Source organism: Micropterus salmoides, unplaced genomic scaffold (genome assembly GCF_014851395.1).
Source record: "Micropterus salmoides isolate LMB-PRFRI ecotype aquatic unplaced genomic scaffold, ASM1485139v1 Ms_hic_scaffold_2, whole genome shotgun sequence".
In the NCBI taxonomy this organism is placed as follows: Eukaryota; Metazoa; Chordata; class Actinopteri; order Centrarchiformes; family Centrarchidae; genus Micropterus; species Micropterus salmoides.
In genome coordinates, this window is record NW_024041150.1 from 28685081 (window position 1) to 28706627 (window position 21547).

Consider the following 21547-nt stretch of genomic DNA (forward strand, 5'->3'; position numbering starts at 1 on the left):
TACACGCTCACTGTAACTAAGCCTTTCCGAGCTTTGAGGCAAATTCACAGCCAAATCAATTTGCTCAAAAGGTGTGTGTGCGGGTGTAGATTGGCTGTTCACAGTTACAGGGCAGCCTGTATGTGTGACTCTGTGAGTGTGTGTGTGTTTCGCAAAGCTTTTCAAGTGTGCTTGAGAGTGGGCAGAGATGGCTCATCGTTGAGTTGAGGGGGGATAGTGTTGCTATGGAAATGGCCGGTTGGGGGTTTGCGTTCCTCGCAGACGGACCAAAGATAAGGTGGGAGTGTGTGGGATGGAAGCAGTATGCATATAACAGCTGTATGAATATGAGTATTAGAATTTCTTGAACTATGTCCATGCGGCAGGCGGGGTCATGTAGAAACAACACACAATCTTTTGGAGTATCAATCGTTTCTGAGTGAGAGGGTGAAGTGGGAGATGGAAATGAGCAGCTGTCAGTGCTGCAGAGATCTGCAGAAGAAGTGTTGGTGCAGAGGCCACACATTTTTTTATCTAATTTTTTGTGTGTGACGGGACAGCCAAGCTAATCTTTAGGAGCTTTTTGTGGTAGGTTTACACGGCCGTTAAAACTTTTAATCATTTTACTTTGAATAACCAGATTAAGGGTTAATGACTGCAAGGTGTGGGGTTACCTTCAGGGAACAGTGAAGAGGGAAGGGAAATTGAAAGTTATTTATTTTTAGTTTAAAGCAGCACTAAGATGACTAGATGTTAGATGACGACAGTAAAGAGTATAACAATGAGAACATTGTCCCCTAATGTGAAAGCAATCAAAAGCACTGGTTTGTTATGGTTTAGAAAAGGCAGTGGACCGACCTCATAATTTATCTAACATGTCATGGATTTGTTATCGTTCGAGTGGCAGGCACACAAAATCAAGTGCATTTGAAGTAGCTCACCTTTTCAAAACGGCTTTTGAAAAGATTTCCTGCCTGCAGGAAGAGTATCTGCTAGACTGTCTTTGTTCTCGGTTTCTCTCCATTTACCTGACACTGAAAAAACCTAAATATCACTTTCCCAGGCTGAAGACTTACTTTGACCGTACAATGTTTCCCCTAGGATTTTTTTCAGGAGTGTTGGTAGACCCCCAAAACTACTAATGTTGTGGAGTGTGTGTGTTATGGACACGTGGTGTCTTCATAGATGTGGTGCACGATTTTATGCCTGTTTAGGCTCATCATATTCTCCATTTCTCTTCAACATGTTTACTTCTAATGTTACTATGTCCCGATGGAGCTTGCTGCAGTTATGCCACATTGTTTGTTGAATAGGGCCCTATGAAATCCGTTTTTGTTTTTTTCCAGATTCTGTTAATTTTTTTCCAAAATTATGTGTTTTCTGTTAAAAAAAATCTGTGTTTTACAATTTAAGCAAATTTTTTCATGCAAATATGCATATAGACATATTCAAAGGTATATGCAATTGTTTAGTACACATGTATTGTGAATTGACCTTAAATAGGTTATTACTTGACAGTCTCCGTATGCTCCTGAACACACGGTATAAATGTTTCTGATGGAGGCTCCTCTCACTTGGGCAGCGCTCCTCCTTGTGTACAAAGCCTCTCCGGACGAGTTCGTGTTTTGCATCTGCTGATGGGGTTGCACTTGAGATTTTGTTAAAGTGATGAGCTCTTGCTAGCGCAGTCCTCGATTTGATGTGTGTGTGTGTGTGTGTGTGTGTGTGTGTGTGTGTGTGTGTGTGTGTGTGTGTGTGAGCCCAAGCCCTGCCATTGCTTAAACAGACACAGAGAGGACAGAAGCAGCGCCGGTGTTCTGTCGATTTATGCTAGGGATGCACCGAAATGAAAATTCTTGGCTGAAACCGAATATAATGAAAAAATTTGCAGAACACCGTACAAGTACATTCACAATTTCGCCTTTTGTTTTTTTTACCATTGCGTAAATTTAATAGTCAAAATGTGCTTTTTACTCAGTGTTTCCTACAGGATTTGGAGAGACTATGGTGGGTGGGTTTGAGGCCAAGAGGGTCCGGTAAAATAAATTACATGTGTTCATTTATTTTTAATGTACACATGTAATATGTTTTATACTTTCTGTGAATATAATCCAATTAATCTTATTTCCATCCTGTATAGACACCTTATTTTGAAAACCGGACTTTGTCACATGTGTATCCTCATGCCAAATTTATTAAGTCTGACCCAGTTTGTTAAATAATGTTGTATGTGGTTTTTGTATTGCGTAACATGAAGACTTCATGGCAACATTGTCTTTGTAAAGAGAAAAACTGACGGGATAAAGTGGCTAACCTGCCGGTCAGCTCACTCTGGTCTGTTTCAGTTACCATAAAGGCTTGAATATGTGTGCACTCGAAATTTAGGTGCAGCTTGCTTAATCACCTTCTCAGAAACATAACAGGTGACCGTTTGTTGCCTTTTCTAAAAAGTCAGCCACAGATGGAGTGGATGTGTTAGGAGACAATTCAGCAGAACAGTGTCTGCAAATGGCGTTTGTTGCATGTTTCTCAGACACTTGAAATGTTCACCTGAAATGTGACACGGGACTTCCCATTAGAAATGTTGAAATGCTTCCACACTGTCACCGTAATTGTTTGGTAAAATTTGTTCGGTCTTTTGACGTATTAGGCCAAACACCGCATGTGCTTTTTTTGCTATTTTATTTTGATCACAGCTCACAGTAAGCTCAAGCAGGTGTCCGACTTGAGGGCGCTGTTTTTATTCCCCACCCCTGCACCTGCAGCTCACATTAGACTATCAAGTCGGTGAAAGTCAGCTGCAGTCATCTCGAATGCACCTAATAAAATAATTGTGTTTACAGCTTGTTCCACTTCCCCCAAGTAGCCAAATTTGATTTTGTTCATTTTCTACCATTTGCTGCCAGGTTTGCCAGCTGGAAACATTCTGTTTTGGTGCCCTTTATTATCTTTTGGGCACTGACGGAAACCAGACTGAAACGTTTACGTACCACATTAATTAATTATAATAATTAATTAATTAATAATTAATTAATTGTCCTGGTGTGTCTATCAAGTTCTGCATACCCTGATTATGACTAATTCAAGATAATCTGCTCAAGATTCATGCCAGCAAAAATTACTTAAGTTAGTGTCCGTACGGAGTCACAACAATATTCTAGCATTGCCAACTGCTAGTTTATGCTTACAAATAAATACTGTATGTCAGTGCTTCATTCATTGTCAGTGTAGGATTGTCATTCTTTTCCTCTCCAGTTTCTAGTTGGTATGTTCAAAAATACAGCCTGGTTTGTCTTTGTGAACTGCACATACAAGTTCATTAAATGTGTGGTATTCCCCCTTCAAAACTAAAGAATTGCACCATTGTTTTGGATGAACGAGTCCTTTGTGTCTGGGTGTGTCGACAGTGTGACATATACTGTAGTACATCTTTAGAAATGGCATGTTGCTGTCTTCACTCAGGACATATAACAGACTTGTAAACTACAAATACTTTCAATTACTTTCTCACTGAAATGTTTCAAATTGCTCGTCACTTTTTGGTCTCCATATTTAAAGCATTTCCTCTCTTTTTGTCCAAATCTGCAGCATGAAATTCTAACTCAAATCAATTTTTCAGAGACAGTTCACAGTCTCTGGACATGCGTGGGCCTACGCTTACAGAATGATTATTGTTTTTCTCTGCAGTGTTCCTTCAGTGTCTCCTCTCTCACTTCCCGGTGTTTGCAGCCTCTGTGCTGCACGTTGCTTTCACCAGAGGTTGTGTGGGGCTGATGTTTGCTTTTCTAGCTAGTGGGGCTTTAAGGTTTATCTCTCCTTGCCTGCACTTCCCTGCGGCCTCTCTCCCGCTGTATATGCCTTTTTTTTTTAGCTGTCTCCTCTGTGAGGCTTTCCTCACTCTGTGAAGACTCCCTCATGAATTTTTCTCTTTGCTAAATATTAGTCTGCTACCTCAACATCACTCCCCTCGCTCTACCTTTCTGTTGTATCCAGCAGCAACAGGAGATAAGAGAGATAAGACAGAGTGTTATGTTTGGTTGTGGCAGTTATGTAACACTTTGGAATTTGTTCTTGTATTTTATTTCAAACTATATGAAAATTTGTGTACAGCCTGATGGATGATTTCGTATTGGGCTGCAACTGATTGTTTTCATAATCAGTTAATCTGTTGCAAATTTTTTGGGTTAATCACTTACTCATTTACAGTTTTTTAAAAAGTAAGAAAATAGTGTAAAATGCTTGTCACTAGTTCCCACATCCAAAAGTCTTGAAATTTATTGACCAGCAGTCCCATAAAGTTCATTCTCGACACTGGGACCAGTCGTTGATTAACAAATCTTACCACAAGGTCCAGTTAGTACAGACAGTAACAGACTTTCATTTACATTATTGATTAATCTGTTTTGACTAATCCTTTAGGTGACGTAAACATTTTCATCTTATAAGGAAAGAAAAAATATTCCCAGACTGGGGAAGATAAGATCATAGAATATTTTGAAATTTTTTATTGATTGACTAACTGTTGCAGCTAAAGCTTTGGCTATACTAAAGATCAGCAAAGGTCAGAAATACTCAAATTGTTCGTTGCTACCGCACTGAAAACCCAAACTTTGAATTTTGTACTTCTGTGGTCCATGTTGGCCTCCATATAGAGCTTTTGGAGAGTCTCTACTACAGCATCCAAACTGATGTAGAAGGTGAAACCATGAGTAAGATTTAGCTCTTGAATTACTGACAAATGTATTCACATGGGATAAGTATTATTGGAATATCTTGGAGTTGAATGAAATCAAGAAGGTGATTCAGTTTTATTTCCCGTCAGGCTAAAATTGCGAATCTGGCCGAAGTGAGGGGGATTAGGATCACCAGAGCAGTAACTAATCATTTCAATTACAGGACTCCTTCAAGGAAATTCCAGCCCAGCAGTATAGTGCTTATGAGAATTACTTATCCCTGATAAAAAATAATCCATTATTTATTGAGCTCTAAATGACTTACTATGCAATGTGAGGCCAAGCCAAAGCCTGTTTCCATCTGTATAAATCCCTCTCTTCATCATTCTCTTCTCAACCCACCGCTAACTCCCTGTGTTACAGTCAGATTAGTCCAAAGTGTGTGGTAGAGAGAAAGACGGCCATTGTTTTTATTTACTTAACTCCTTGCCTTTCAACTCTCTCAATATGTGTCTCTCACTGTAGGTTGGCTTCTTAAAGACGCAGCACCGGTATGAAATAGTGTTCACCTTGCCCGAAGTCCCAGCTCTGGGGAAGGATGTGTGTCCAGCGCCAGTACCCAGTCCACACCTCCGGATCACTGATATCACACCGGCACCAGAGGGTAAGATCACGAAAGACTGAGGGAAACAAAACATAAATAAACACAACAGAGCACCAGTTCCCAACGTCTGAGCCATGTACCGACTCTGAGTAGGTCATCAATCCAGAAGGAAGTATGCTTATTATCACGCCCTCGGCTACTTGATCTGTGTGTCTGTGTTCCTGTTGCAACTTAAAATTTAGAGTTGTAATGGTAAACGGCTTAACGTCGGTCATAATATCCAAACACTTGACTTAGCGCTAATCATCAGTTTGGTTGTGATTAGCGGTATATGTTTAATGTGATGGTTGATTACTAATTATCACAATGTTTATCAAGCTTCCCAGAAATGAACTGTTTAATGTGGTAAAATGACTTCACACCATGCTTAGATTCTGTTAAAGCCTAACAAACAGCAGTGAACTGTACTTTGCAGCTTTGTTATACTCCGAGTTGCTAGTCTAGTTTGCTGATCTGATTGTTGTCAAAACAACCTGCTAATGAAGGCAGGTGCTGTGGTCACAGTGCCTCCTGAACATGTGGGTTGGGTTAATAGATGTTAATAGAAACTTCTGGTGGTGGTAATACCTTTTAGTATTTTAATCTCTGTATATAGCAAAATCTGTATACCAGCACCAAGATTTGGTTTCAGAAGTGAGAGGGCATAATGAAGTCAGAGGCTCCTCCACCCACCAACCTGCCAAAAAAATCATATAGCAAATAAAAGATTATGATTAAATTGGATATCATTCTTTCCATAAATATGATAGTATACCAAGGCATTCATGTGTCTTTTTAGGTGAGTTATCTATAAATAAAGGCACAACAAATTGATTTCTACCTGAAAATGCAGAGGAGTTAGGGGAACTTTTAGCAGCCCTGCGCTCCCGTTGACTCTTATTCCTGTGACTACCATCCTGCGGGAATCTCACAGGAATCCTGTGACCCACATGATTCCTGAAAACATCTTTAGTTTCAAGAAACTTACCGTGATACAGATTTGAGGATTACTTTGCAATATAACCTATTTTAGATTTTAGTCCATTAATGGTAATTCTATTTTACATAAGCATACATTAATTGATTGATTGATTGATTACATTTTGTAATTTTGACCATATTATGAAGTGAACTAGACATCTTACTGTCAAAAAAATCCCCTTTTCATCTTCTCTGGTGGACAAACGATGTAATGGAGTCACTGATCGAAATTTGGCATTTCTGATCTGCAATTTCTTTTTAGCCATTGACTGGACATTTACATTGATATGTTGCATTTTGATCTGTTTCCTCTTCAGTGGAAGTTTGTGTCAGATCTCTGCTGTAATTTGTCATCGAACTGGTCTTGTAAGAATGTTGCTTCACTTCCTACACGCTGCAAACAGAGCTCTTAAATGGCATTCATGACTTTAACGTCCTTTAAATAAGTTTTCTTAGTATTAGGCTTTTGCCTTATCAAGTTACCTTCCTAAGCCACATAAAATGAGTGTAACGCACAAATACAAAATCAAGTGTGGTATGTGTCTGTTTTTGTGGCACGTAGAGTTGAGTGAAATACTTTGACGTAATTCTCCACGGCATTGTTTCAGGCTGCATGGAGTAACAGATGGCTGAGGATTACAGCAACAGACAGTTCAGACGGTGTTAGCTCAGCAATCCGTCTCTGAGGAATCATAAAACTGTCAAGCACTTTCCTGCGTTTGTCTTGAATTCCTGCCACGCGTCGTGCTGTCATAGGTGGCAAACCCCAAACACTTGGCACCTGCACGGGCTAACAAGCAAACTTGAATGTGTGTGTGTGTGAGTTTTTACTGGATTCTCTCTCTCCTGCTAATTTGAGCCAAGGGTGATCCTCTAAAGTTTCTGTTACTTGTGCCCACAACATGTCAGTAACTGAAGCAGGTTACTGACCTTTCTTTGAGGTTACTGTCACACCCTTTATAGTACACGCTGGTCTGTGTCTGCACCTGTGTATGTGTATCAGCTGATGTTAACAGTGGCAGGTGTGCTTTTAGGTGTGTTTAATATATTTGTGAAAGTTTACTCATGTGTTCATGTGTTTTTCCATCATGCTGACATTTTGTTCTCTTGACCCCTTTTATTGTATGTTTATCCAAATTGAAAATATCGCCTCACACTGAGCGACAAAGAAACAGCGTGTATGTGTGTGTGGTAAAAAAACGAAAAATGAAATCCTATCTGTCGTCTTCTTTGTCTTTCTCTCTGTGTGTTACCAGGAGGTCTGAAGGTGACGTGCGAATACATGGCCCAGCAGGAGGGAGTTCTGTGTGAGGAGGTGCTGCTGCTGAGCGAGACCAACGAGAACGTCAGCGTTAAAGTCAAAGTTCACGCCAGAGTCATGGGTGAGGTTACTTTACCCATATTAGGGATTGTCAATTTTTTCTGTGACTGTACATACAGTTGCAACATTACTGTTGATTGTAGATGACTTTTTGTCAACTTTTTGACAGTTTAGGAACTAAAAATGTTTCAATCCACCTGTTTTTTTTAAGTGCATTTTCAGATTCTGAGTGAAAACATGAGAAAAAAAGTTGAAATATCTCAAAATAATCAGGCTGGGTGGAAATGTTTGTGCATAGATTAAAAGCATAATGTGACAAAGTGCAATGGAAACAGACTTAGTGAATATATTATGACGAACGTAAAGCAACATGCTAAAGAGATGAAAAATGGCTGCAGATGAAAACATCAAACCTGCAGTGAAGAGACTGTAACCTTCCAGAAATTGAGAAAAATGCCATATTTCTGTCATGTGATCTGCATTGTTTTCCGCTCTTGGAATTAGGCCATCTCCTGCCTCCTCTTCTGCAATGGTTTAATGGCACCTGAATGGATAATTATAGCATCTAACAGTTTTTTCAATGTGGCCAACTCCTCATATTCCCATAACAGTAGTGCAGTGGTTCTCAAACTGGGGGGCGTAGAGCCACTTTAGAGAGGTCGTGGAAGTTGAGCTGACCTAAAGTTGCATGAATATGATTCATGTGGTGACACCAACAAAAGTGCTTTGATGCTAGCGAGGTTATTTTGCTAACCTGAATCTTCACCAATCACCTGTAATGTTAACGATTGATAAAACTTTAATCCACTTTTAATGGGGTGGGGTTCACAAACTTTATTTTGGCTTCTGATGGGGAAGCGTGACAGAAAAAGTTAGCGAACCACTGCTGTAGTAGATGGAAACATGCGTTAATTAAAAAACTTTTCTGCCGATTTTCTTGAAATTCAGTTAAAATTTGCGTTCAATTTGGATGGAAACTTTACTTGAGAAAACTGATGACCTCTCTCACCCTGTCTGAGTTTCTTCACAGGACACAGGACTTCCCGTTTGAAAAATATTTGGGAATTACATTTTAACAAGTGTGAAGCCTGAAGCAACCACAAAATCTTTATAATAGACTATGATAATATAAAGTCATGTTTGTGCCCTAAACTTAAAATTGTACTGCCCCTTTTTATCTTTATGTGAAGGCTGCAAGCGACAGTTGTTTCACCACCAGTTAATCTGATAATGAGTGTCAGAGTTAATTGTTGGGTCAATCAAATGGCAGTTTTCCTAAAGCCCAAAGTGATGTATTTAAATAGCTTGTTTTGTCTGAGCAACAGTCCAAAACCCAAAGATACTTTATTGAAAAATCATTGGCTAATTGATTAATTGACTACTTGTTTTAGCACTACTTTATAGAATTTAAGAAATTAAATTTTGGGATGTTTGTTTTGGTTTTTCTCCAAAAATGGAGTTCGTGTTCAAAGAATTTTAAGTGACCACAGTTTAATGTTAATGTGGATTTTACCAGCAAGTTTTTTTTCCCACAAATCTAAAGTTTTTTCTTTTGAAGCCCAGTAGGTTTACTAAACAATTAATTGACTAATAGTTTTTTTTATTCAGCATTTTGAAGCCCAGTAGGTTTACTTCAGCTGACTCTTAACATCTTTTAGTTTCGAAGTGAGAACTGACAGATAGACTAAAGGTTGAACTTGCAGTAGTTTCATTTGTGTGCTGCCGCCTCCTGCTGGTGACTCTGGGTTGGAGTCACATTAAGAGCACTTACCACTAAATCGCAAGTTACTCACCAACACCCCTTATAAAATAGGAAGGTAAATGTGTTTTACATATGTTTTACAATAAAAACACATGATAAAGGTTTTAAAATCTCTAGAACATTTACTGTACAGAGGATCTTTTCAGTATCAGGCCCTCGGTTTAGTGACGTTTATAAAAACGCAAAGTTCTTTTTCAAGTGTAGACATTAACAAAACTGCTCTCCCAGACTGTAGCATCATTGTACAGTAATGCTCTCTGAGGCAGAGAATAGCCTGAATGCGTTTTCTCCACTTAAATCAGTGTCAGTAAGACTGAATTAGACGCTGGCTTTTGTGCCTGCAGATGGAGAATTAGGTAAAGGGGGCGTATGTGTCTTTCCCTATGGTCTTTCCATTCAGGCTAGTGTAAATATAGTACAACTAGAGTGTGTGCTTTTGTGTGCGTGCTTCTGTGTGTTTGAGGGTGAATGGAGGTTGTGTTGCTGAATGTTTATTTTTACTCACAAAGCCTGGCCTGAACATCTGTCCAGATGTGTGTGAGTAATTGAAGCCTGGATGAAGACCAGATCAAAGGATTAAGCTCTGCCTCTGTTAGACATAACATAGACATCATTATGGCCTGTAGGAAATTGTAAAGGTCATTTACACTATTTATTGACAATTCAAAGGTTAAACAATAAATTCAAAAATAATGGATTAGAATCAGAGTCAGCTTTTGCTGCAGGGAATTCTGGACTGTGTCTGTATTGGATCTGAGGTGGGACAGCACAAGGTGCTCAAAAGACTACATTACCACAGAGGTCAGGGCGATGGGTCAGTAGTCTGTAGTCGTTAAGTCCTGTGGTTTTTTGGGGACGGGGATGCTGGTGGAGGATTTGAAACAGCCTGGCACGTAGCGTGTCTCCAGCGAGGCGTTAAAGATACCTGTGATCTCCTGAAACAGCTGATCGGCACAGCACTTAAAGGTGGATGGAGAGGCAAAGTCTGCCCAACTGCTTTGTAGGGGTTCTGCCTCCTGAATGGCCCAGTGTTGTCGTTGTGGTGGGGAGGGGATAGCTTCTTGGGTGGGCAGTTGTTGAAGGGCCCAGGCCCCTGCTGAGGTGGGGGAGGTGGGCTGGAGCTGATCAGTGGAGTCACATGGAAGAACTGACCCTTTGCTTTCAGATTGACACTAGACCTGGTTCAGTTTGTTGGCCAGTTGTTAAAGGAGTGCGGGGCTTTAGGTTTGTAATTGGTGATTTGTCTGCGCCCCCTCCAGATGGAAGCAGAGTCGCTGAGAAGTCTGGATTTGTCTATTCCACACAATGTCTGGACAGCAAGATGCGCTGTGCGTCCTGCACATTGGTCTGCGATGCATTGTAAACACCGACCAGAGTGAATGAAACAAACTCAGGGGTGGAGAAGAAGGGTTTACAGTTTATCAGTAAACATTATAGACCCCCCCCCCAGTAGCTAAAGTTGGAAAATACATTATAGAATTATAGATTAATTAATGGATACTAAGAATAGTAATTTGTTGTAGCTCTAATGACCATAAGTATGTTTTTAAATTCAATATCAAATGCAGTGTGTCTTTATGGTGATTCCCCTGCTTCTTTCACATGAAATAAGGGGGGAAAAGTGTATTGCATTGGCCGGGAATCGAACCCGGGCCTCCCGCGTGGCAGGCGAGAATTCTACCACTGAACCACCAATGCATTTATGTTTTGTGTTCATACACTTTCAGAATTGAATAGTGAGCACACTGGTGAGTTAAAAGCTAAATAATTGTGGTGTAAACTGCTCTGAGGTGAAAAGTTATGACAGGAGGTTAATAAAATGTTCATTGTTGTGTTACGTGCATGCTGCATGCTTTATTCACCAAAGCTGAAGTTCACAAGTCACTGTGAAAGAAAGCTGAAAAGGTTGATCAGTTCATAACAGAACACAGTGAATCATTTTTACTCCTGCAATTCTGACTTCTGTGATCATTTCTTGCAACATATTCTGCAGGTTTTGGGGCCGGAGACCTCGGAGGTTCCTCTTCCACAGGGGAGGGTCTTCAACTGCCTGGTGCAAGGGGGGGGGGGTTGTCCTAAAATGAGCGCCCCAGTCAGCTCTCTCTCCCACACTGTGTTCACACTGCATGGATTATATTATTGACTGTAAGATTTCATTTGAAAATCAGAGGCCTGTTTTGGTTCAGTCGAGACAGAATCAAATCATTTTTAACCCTCACACATCTTGCAAAACGTGCCGTTCTCTTGATTAGTGTCTCAGCCAAAAGTCACTTGCTCTTCTCCAGCTCATTCAAAATGGTGCCACAGGAAGAGAGGAAGAAAAGGACACATCGTTCCCCTTCTTGCATCCCGATTCTCTGTTTTACTGTAAGGCACTTTGTAATTTACAAAAACGCTAAATGAGCAAAGTTTGTTGTTATTATTAAAAGGTCCTTTCCCCTTTCCATTCAACTTTTTAGGAACTAGGGAACAATAATATTTAATTACAGATTTATTACTTTAATTAGTGTTTATCTCTTAAGAACAAACGCACTAATGTCTGTAGTGTACAATCATTATTCCCTCTGCAGCTAATAATGAGCACTTTGCACCAAATTTATGACATAAATAAATAGTTTAGAGTTCAAGTTCAAACGACTTTACAGTTGCAAAACACACACAAACATCTTCAGCATCCAACCAGGCAGCGCACCCGGAACCTGAATAAATACTGATCAAATACCAGTAGATTATGTAATGTGCAATACAACAGTGCAATATAAATAGTATATGCACATTTGTAACCCCATAAAGGACTATAGTGAGTTTAAGAGTCTGATTGTCGAGGGGATAAACGATTTGGAGTGGCGGTTTGTTTGGCATGCAGGAAGTACATGCAGATGCCCAGATGATAACAGAGAGAATTCAAATGCCAGGAGGAGGCTGACATGGCTGATGTGCAGCCTACTTTTACTTATTACAGGTGATGGTCATATAATTAGAACATCATCAAAAAGTTGATTTATTTCAGTATTTCAATTCAAAAATTGAAACTTGGATATTTATATTCATTCATTACACACAGACTGATATATTTCAAATGTTTATTTCATTTAATTGTGATGATTAAAACTGACAACTAATGAAAATCCCAAATTCAGTATCTCCGAAAATTAGAATATTACTTAAGACCAATAAAAAAAAAGGATTTTTAGAAAAGTTGGCCAACTGAAAAGTATGAACATGAAAAGTATGAGCATGTACAGCACTCAATACTTAGTTAGGGCTCCTTTTACCTGAATTACTGCAGCAATGCAGCGTGGCATGGAGTCGATCAGTCTGTGGCACAGCTCAGGTGTTATGAGAGCCCAGGTTGCTCTGATAGTGGCCTTCAGCTCTTCTGCATTGTTGGGTCTGGTGTATCGCATCTTCCTCTTCACAATACTCCATAGATTTTCTATAGGGTTAAGGTCAGGCGAGTTTGCTGGCCAATTAAGAACAGGGATACCATGGTCCTTAAACCAGGTACTGGGAGCTTTGGCACTGTGTGCAGGTGCCAAGTCCTGTTGGAAAATGAAATCTGCATCTCCATAAAGTTGGTCAGCCGCATGAAGTGCTCTAAAACTTCCTGGTAGATGGCTGCGTTGACCTTGGACCTCAGAAAACACAGTGGACCAACACCAGCAGATGACATGGAACCCCAAACCATCACTGACTGTGGAAACTTTACACTGGACTTCAAGCAACGTGGATTCTGTGCCTCTCCTCTTCCTCCAGACTCTGGGACCTTGATTTCCAAAGGAAATGCAAAATTTACTTTCATCAGAGAACATAACTTTGGACCACTCAGCAGCAGTCCAGTCCTTTTTGTCTTTAGCCCAGGCGAGACGCTTCTGACGCTGTGTCTTGTTCAAGAGTGGCTTGACACAAGGAATGCGACAGCTGAAACCCATGTCTTGCATACGTCTGTGCGTGGTGGTTCTTGAAGCACTGACTCCAGCTGCAGTCCACTCTTTGTGAATCTCCCTCACATTTTTGAATGGGTTTTGTTTCACAATCCTCTCCAGGGTGCTGTTATCCCTATTGCTTGTACACTTTTTTCTACCACATCTTTTCCTTCCCTTCGCCTCTCTATTAATATGCTTGGACACAGAGCTCTGTGAACAGCCAGCCTCTTTAGCAATGACGTTTTGTGTCTTGCCCTCCTTGTGCAAGGTGTCAATGGTCGTCTTTTGGACAGCTATCACGTCAGCAGTCTTCCCCATGATTGTGTAGCCTACAGAACTAGACTGAGAGAAGAATTTAAAGGCTTTTGCATGTGTTTTGAGTTAATTAGCTGATTAGAGTGTGGCACCAGGTGTCTTCAATACTGAACCTTTTCACAATATTCTAATTTTCTGAGATACTGATTTGGGGGTTTTCATTAGTTGTCAGTTATAATCATCAAAATTAAAAGGAATGAACACTTGAAATATATCAGTCTGTGTGGAATGAATGTACACATTATACAAGTTTCACTTTTTGTATGGCATTACTGAAATAAATCAACTTTTTGATGATATTCTAATTATATGACCAGCACCTGTATTTCTGTGTGCAGTAATATTTTCTCTAATTGGTTGTAATCATGTGGTTAGTTTTTAAAGAAGGGAGGCACGCACTTGCTCTTGTAAAGTGCTTTTTTTGTTCTTACATTCTTTTTAATGAACTTTGCCAACACGACAAAAATCACACCACACAATACATTTAGCTGTGAATTGTTTGGTCTATAAAATGTCTCAGAATAGTGAAAGATAAAGCCCAAAATTACGTCTTTAAATTGCTTTTTTGGCCCGGACGTGTCTAAAACCCAAAGATACAAGTAAGAAGCTGGATTGAGAAAATGTTTGGCATTTTGTATATAAAAATAGATTCATAATTAATTGTATGTCAAAATAACTGCCAATACATTTTTTGCCAGTTGACTAAACAATTAATTGACTAATAGTTTAGCAACAGTCCAAAACCCAAAGATACTTTATTGAAAAATCATTGGCTAATTGATTAATTGACTACTTGTTTTAGCACTACTTTATAGAATTTAAGAAATTAAATTTTGGGATGTTTGTTTTGGTTTTTCTCCAAAAAGGAGTTCGTGTTCAAAGATGTTTAAGTGACCACAGTTTAATGTTAATGTGGATTTTACCAGCAAGTTTTTTTCCCACAAATCTAAAGTTTTTTCTTTTGAAGCCCAGTAGGTTTACTAAACAATTAATTGACTAATAGTTTTTTTTATTCAGCATTTTGAAGCCCAGTAGGTTTACTTCAGCTGACTCTTAACATCTTTTAGTTTCGAAGTGAGAACTGACAGATAGACTAAAGAATTAGGTAAAGGGGGCGTATGTGTCTTTCCCTATGGTCTTTCCATTCGTGCCGGTGTAAATATAGTACAACTAGAGTGTGTGCTTTTGTGTGCGTGCCTCTGTGTGTTTGAGGGTGAATGGAGGTTGTGTTGCTGAATGTTTATTTTTACTCACAAAGCCTGGCCTGAACATCTGTCCAGATGTGTGTGAGTAATTGAAGCCTGGATGAAGACCAGATCAAAGGATTAAGCCTCTGCTGTTCCTCTTAGCTTTACTACTACTGCGTTTAGATCAGTGACTTATTGAGTAAAATTTATGGTGACAACTATTTTGATATTCGATTAATCATTCACGTCTTTCATCAAGCAAAAACACTGAAATATTAGCCAGGAAAAAGTGTGTTGCATTGGCCGGGAATCGAACCCGGGCCTCCCGCGTGGCAGGCGAGAATTCTACCACTGAACCACCAATGCATTTATGTTTTGTGTTCATACACTTTCAGAATTGAATAGTTAGAGGAGGTTCCTCTTCCACAGGGGAGGGTCTTGAACTGCCTTGCTCTTGAAAAAGGTTCATTTTAAAATCTATTAATTGACCTTTTCCAATGTGACAAAAATCACATCACACAACAGGTGAAAATTCATAGACAGAATATACCCAATGCACAAAAGAAAGCAGGAGTGTGTGGAAAGAGGTCAAGAAACCTGTGCTTAATAGTTTATGCAAATGTTTGTCCAAAATAGGAGAGGAAGGCTTTGGGACTTTAAAAATATCTACTAGATAAACCCCTTGTGGAGTGTTTCTGTTTTTTCAGATGTGCCATAACACTTTCCACCCATGTAGCAGATTTCCATCTTCCTGTATCTCCTTATTACAGATATTAGAAAACGTTTGGAGGATGCCAGACTAGAATGATTAATAGAGAGAGGCTTCATCTGGGTGACAATGGGTACATGTGGTATCTGGTCTTATCTTACATCTTAGTTTTCTTGTGCTAGTCTGTGTATTTCCTTAGACTGTAATCAGCCATGGCTAATGCATAGGGAGTTAGTTCCAGTGCCAGTGTATTTAGCTCATTACTTACAAAGGTTTGAAAAGTGTAAAATGTTTTCCTTGGATTGGGGAATTTATTTTCTCTCTCTGTCTTTTTGCCACTAGACCGTCACCATGGTACACCCATGCTGCTGGAGGGAGTTCGCTGTATCGGCGTGGAGTTGGAGTACGACTCTGAGCAGAGCGACTGGCAAGGATTTGACTAAAGCTTAAGCTCCTGCTCCCCTTCCATCTGAAGTATACACACATATACACACATAGACACACACACACCTGCCATCACACACCTATGAAATTAAACAGAACAAACCTGCCATGTTCCCTAAATAGAAAAAGTATACACACAAATGATTTAGTGCCACGTGCTGTAGATCCCGTCCCAGCCCCGCTGTTCAGGTTTGGAGTCAGGGGAAGTAGATATTTGCATCCTGAGAACATTTACATCCAAAAAAACAAAAACATTCCTCCGCTGTGACTTTCCCAACATCGACAGCATCTGAAGGGACAGTTCAACTTCTCCAACTCTGCTGTTTTTTTCTTCACCACGTGTTCTGTCATTAACCTGTGTTTTCCTTACTGAACCTCTGGAGGGCAGCAGCGCTCTTTGAATCAGTACAGCCTCAGATCCTTTTCACTGCCTCTTGTGCTCCAGTTCACTCTTCCTGATGTGCAAACTGTACAAACTGAATCCCACGTGGATTAATAGGTGAGGGAGTAACAAGGGCTCTTTTATCAATTAAGTAGCTTGAAAATGACCCATAGAAAGGAATACAAATCTGCACAATTCAGAGAAAAGGAACTGAACTGTTTAGTGACGCTGATAATGTAATTTAACCATTAGGGGGCGCTGCAGAGCACTGCATGCAATGCTTCTCTGGCCTGAAGGCTTTTTCTGGAGGGCTGCAGTGTGGTCACATTTAAAGGAAAAATCCAACTGTGGCACTCTTACACTGTTATATACCTTCAATAAGTGCGGTTCAATGTATTTTATGACTTTTAATTGGCTGTTTCTGTTGTACCTCATTTCCCCACAACCCATCCCGAATACTTACATTCTTCTTTTCTGCATTTCCCACGAAATCTCACAGAGCATGTGTCAAATTATTTCAGTATGTGTGTGAGGAAGGCATTTGCAGCAGAAATAATGGAAAAACAGAGAATAATGCCTCAAAACAAAATAATGTTGTCATCTGTGTCAAATAGTGCAACCAGAAAGAACTGACACCAGAATCTGAGCTTTTGTGTCTGAAGTTTTAGATCTCTGAAACATTTTTCTGCTACTAAATATTTTGACATGTTGTTATGTTTTTGCCACTTTCCACAGAATTTTAAAACCGACCAGATTTAATCACAGATCTAACGTACTGCACAGAGCCAATAGCTGTATTTAAGGTTATTAAATGGAGATTAAATAATTTATTGATTAGTCAATCGACAAAAAAATGTATCTGCAGGTATTCTGTTAACTGATTAGTGATTCAAGACATTTTTCAAGCCGTGATGCCAAACATTCTCCTTCCAGCTTTGCACATGTGAAGATTTAGTAGCATTTCAAGTTTTAAAGCTTTGGACATTTGAAGGGAAACTGTGACAGACATTTTTCTGACATCGCACTGGCCAAACTATTAATCCAATGATCAAGAAAATAATCATTAGATGAATCGACAGTGACAAAAAATCTTGATGGGTGGATTTCTCCTTTAAGAATAACCTACTGCACCCGGTCCAGCAGAGCTCGGAGAAGGATTCGTTCTTTGGTTTGAATTTATGAAGCCTCCAGAACGAATGTACGCAACACAAGTGCCTTTCATTGTAACATCCTGTTTCTCTCTTAACCCCAATGTTGTCTCACCATCATCTGTACATCCTGTCACATAACCGTACCTAGCAGACCAACACATGGGCCGGTTTGAAGAGTGAGAAGTGGGACTGTACGTGATCAAGCAAGGGGAAATAAAAAATCCAGCATAGGAGCAGCCTGTCTGTCGTCTTCCCAGTGTTAAATCCCTCTTCTTCCATTAGCTTGCTTCCAACAGGTGTATCTGACTCTCCCATCGCTCTTTTCACAGTACGAGTGCAGATCAGAGAGAGCTGACAGGCATGATCACTTGTAAATGAAGTAAAATGCCAGCTCTGCTTTAATTCACATTTGTACACAGAGCAAGTGCCATGATCTGGCTGCACTGTTCTCTCCCTAACACACAACCTCTTTTTACAAAATCATGACAGTTCCTCTGTGTGACTCAATACTTTTTGTTTGTTTTTGACCTGATTGAATACATCAGCCTTAAAAGGAAACAAATACTGTGCGTTATTCCTCTACATAGTTGACCAGGAGCTGTTGGTGTAGTGCAGATTAAATAGATTTATTTGATGTTTGCTTGCTTGTAAAATAGGTCAAAGTTTGTTTCTTCTTAGTGTCAAACTGAAGTGCTCAATAGGTTAACTGTTTCAAGAATGTAGCAGTTTATTTGTATCTGCTCCGTTTGTGTGTGTGATTTGTATTTTGTAATGTCAAAAATGAATAAAAATGTGTGTATGTTTATGTTTTGTTATTACTTATTGCGACTTCTGTCAGTTCATCGCAGGGACACTTGGTGGCGGGCTACACCGCTGCGCCGATGTCCTCTGTGTTACACAAAATATATTTTTCATGTGATTCCAGCGGACATTGAAAAACGTTTGGCTGCACGATTTCCTTTTTTAAAATAACGAACAACATTACAGGTGAATGTGAAATAATTTGGGTTTATTTCAAGTGGATTGTGTGTATTTTTTTGCAGGGAAGTTTCACCTCAAGAGGACAAAGTCTGTTCTGTTTAAAGAACAAAAACTGATATGATCTTTTCAAGTTATTGGAAACACTGAGCCTAACTGCCGTGAGACCAAGTTCAGCTCCAGAGGTGTGAGAATAAACCAGTTATATATTCAACAAGTAGTTGTTACACTTTTGTTGCCATTTTACTGAACATACTGTTCAGTCACTGAATCTGACAGAGGTATAAGTAACTTTTTATTTATGTTTCTTTTCAGTATTTATAAGACAGATATTTCACTTAAAGTAGAATATTTGAAATTACACCAATTTTTTAAAAAACTTTTTATTATCAGAGACTGAAATCATTTTTTGGGGATATGTTATCTATATATGCTTTATACTTTTAGAGATTAATTCACATAGAAAACATCACATCCATCAATGTTACTTACTGTTTTACTATTAAAGAAGTAAGTTAAGTTTAAAAATTTTTAAAAAAAAAAAGGTTATGTGTTTAGTATGCATATGGCTGTATTGCTCATTTTCTGACAAGCTGTTTGAAAATGAAGACTTTAGGTTCCCCTCAGAAATTTAAGTTACAAGATGCTTTTTGTTATTATTCAGAAGTCAATAGTACAACTCATTACAGAACAGAATTAAAAGAAACAACCTTTTAATCACTGAAATCTGGGAAGGTTTTGGTGAAACTGGCAGCAACAACGAGCCTGGTGACCAGACAAAAACTGAGGAAGCCAACAACAAACCTTGTCTCAAAGTAACTTTTAGTGTCACTGTTTTTGCTTCCACTAAAATACTTCTAAAGCAACACATAACAAGACTCTTTCTACTACAACAGAGGGCAGCCTAACCAGTGTATGTGTAAGGATGTAGATAATAAAGAGGAAGTTAAGTTTAGTTTTAGCCTTTAAGTCCACATTATAAAGATAGGTATGAATGTTTTGGGACATGGGGCATTAGGAGGCATTGCACAGTGTGGTGAAGACTAAACTTCAACGCTTAATTTAAAACTTTATTTTAACTACTGACAAAGTTGCCTTAACTACAAAAATAAGAGTGCATGATTAAAAGAGAAGGTGAGGATTGTGTGGATTTTCTCTGGCTCATTTCCAGCCATTATATAACCAATGTTAAATAACCATTGCTGCAGAAAATGCAAATTAAACACCACTAAACACTGCAGCACTGGCCGGTTTGTCACAACTGTCCTTTATCAGTAACACTTCTTATTTTTTTATGTTTAAAAGGCCTATATATTTAATATTCAGAGATGATTTTTGGTTGTTTGAGCTGGGTTTGGGAAGACATAATCACTAACTATCTGCTTGTGTTGTGGTGCTGGACGTGTTCAGGAACGCACAAAAGGAAAAGTTGGAAGAAGCAGCGATCCTCTGCTCTCCTGTGGGACAGTTTGTACCCAGAGCTAAACCCGGACACAACAGCACCAAACTAAATGTCAGTGCAGGAGAAACAACCTTTCGACGCCTGAAAGTTTCTTGAAGAGTCTGGTAATGATGCGGAGCTGCGGAGGGATCCGTGTTGTAAGAAAAGAGGAATAAATATTTTTCATTTCGACATTTTTTTCTGCATTACTCTGTTGTTGTACAAATATAAAGTAGGCTACTTGTCTTTCTCTTACTGTATGTGTGTAAAAAAAAATTTTAGAATTGTGATGCAGAAGAAAACATTTTCAGTCTCTTAATTGGGCGACAAAACTAACATTATCGTTAGTATTGGTGGTGTTGGTGTAGGCCTACAGTGTTAGTAGGAAACTAAAAGGGCAACATGCATTAATTATGAGCGTCTGAATTATTCATGTGTTGGTGTGTATTGGTAAAAAATATTGTTAAAATTCTGAGCAGGTTGTTAAAAGAAGGTAAAATATTAATAATAAGACATGCAGTTATTCATTCTTAAAATTTATTTGAAGTTATCTGCAGCTAGTCCCTTTAATGCTCAGAAATCACAAGCCAAAATGTTTTGTTTTCACCTTAAAATGTTACTTGTTAGCCCCAATTACACGTCCAATTGCTTTATTTTATTTAACTGCTTTTTAAATGTATGTATGTATATGATTATCCGTTTTGAAAGTGTCGAATTAAATAATTTTATCAACATTGTGTTTAGTGACATCATGGTTTTCAGTAGACTTAACTGACAGTAAATATTTAATCTCCTAATAGACTTAATAGGCTTATTATAGTCAGATGTAACATGTGCCCGTGGTATTAGCATATATTAAGCATTAATTTTCTACCAATAACAATGCATAGTCTATATATTTCTTAAAGGGCATACATTTCGTTTAAAATGAACTGCAGTTCCCTAAGATGTTCTGAAATACGGGCATTTTTTAGCCATTCAGTTGGACGAAATTATAGATTCTACAGGTTTATTTTATCATTTGTCCCTTGTTAAGTATTTTAATATTCCACATAGGTTGCCTCTGTGTTGTGCAACATCAGTTGTCTCTTGACTACATGGCAAGGAACTGCGAGTAAACATGAGCTGAGTAAAGTTGATGACCTTCTGAGAGCAAGGGGGGACAAACACAGAGATATTTTATTAACCTAAAGAGGCCAAACGCTTAATTCAGTTTGACTGCAGTCACTGAGATTTTATCACGAGGCCAGTCTGTCTGTTAATGTGGATAATAAGATCGAATAAATGTGCGTAAAGCTGAGTGTCCGTCACACCGCTGCCCACATTTTACATTAACCTGCTGCCTCATTTCCTCACCACCTCCTTCCAATGTTTTTTTTCAACAAAGCTCCATGAACTCACCTGCAACCTGGCTCAGGTTTCTTTCCAGTATCCAAAATATAGAAATATCGGCTGTCCACATCTAGTTTCAGCAGCTCCACGGCTTTCATGGCAGAGTGACAAAACGCGTTTTCAACTGCTTGTTTTAATAATCCCAAATGCTTGTCTGTGACGTTACCTGCTCCGTTAACAAAAATAGACACACGAAACAGTTTTTGGGGGCATTTGAAATATTACAGCTTTTTATAAAGGCTTGGGAAATTATAAATCAATGC

General features: G+C 39.0%; 1 protein-coding gene and 2 non-coding genes across 3 annotated transcripts in view; 1 reads left to right on the top strand and 2 right to left on the bottom strand.

Annotated features, from left to right (window-relative positions):
* Positions 1 to 18278, top strand: part of cunh20orf27 (chromosome unknown C20orf27 homolog) — a 38477-nt gene extending 20199 nt beyond the window's left edge. Inside the window, exons 4-6 of the mRNA XM_038731635.1 lie at positions 5178 to 5316; positions 7533 to 7658; positions 15839 to 18278. Of these exons, the coding sequence (XP_038587563.1) occupies positions 5178 to 5316; positions 7533 to 7658; positions 15839 to 15939 (366 nt within the window). The 3' untranslated portion in view covers positions 15940 to 18278. The remainder of the gene's footprint in view (positions 1 to 5177; positions 5317 to 7532; positions 7659 to 15838) is intronic.
* Positions 10987 to 11057, bottom strand: trnag-gcc. Its single transcript has one exon. It is a non-coding gene; the product is annotated as a tRNA-Gly (tRNA).
* trnag-gcc lies at positions 15083 to 15153 on the bottom strand. Its single transcript has one exon. It is a non-coding gene; the product is annotated as a tRNA-Gly (tRNA).
* Positions 18279 to 21547: the final 3269 nt, after the last annotated feature.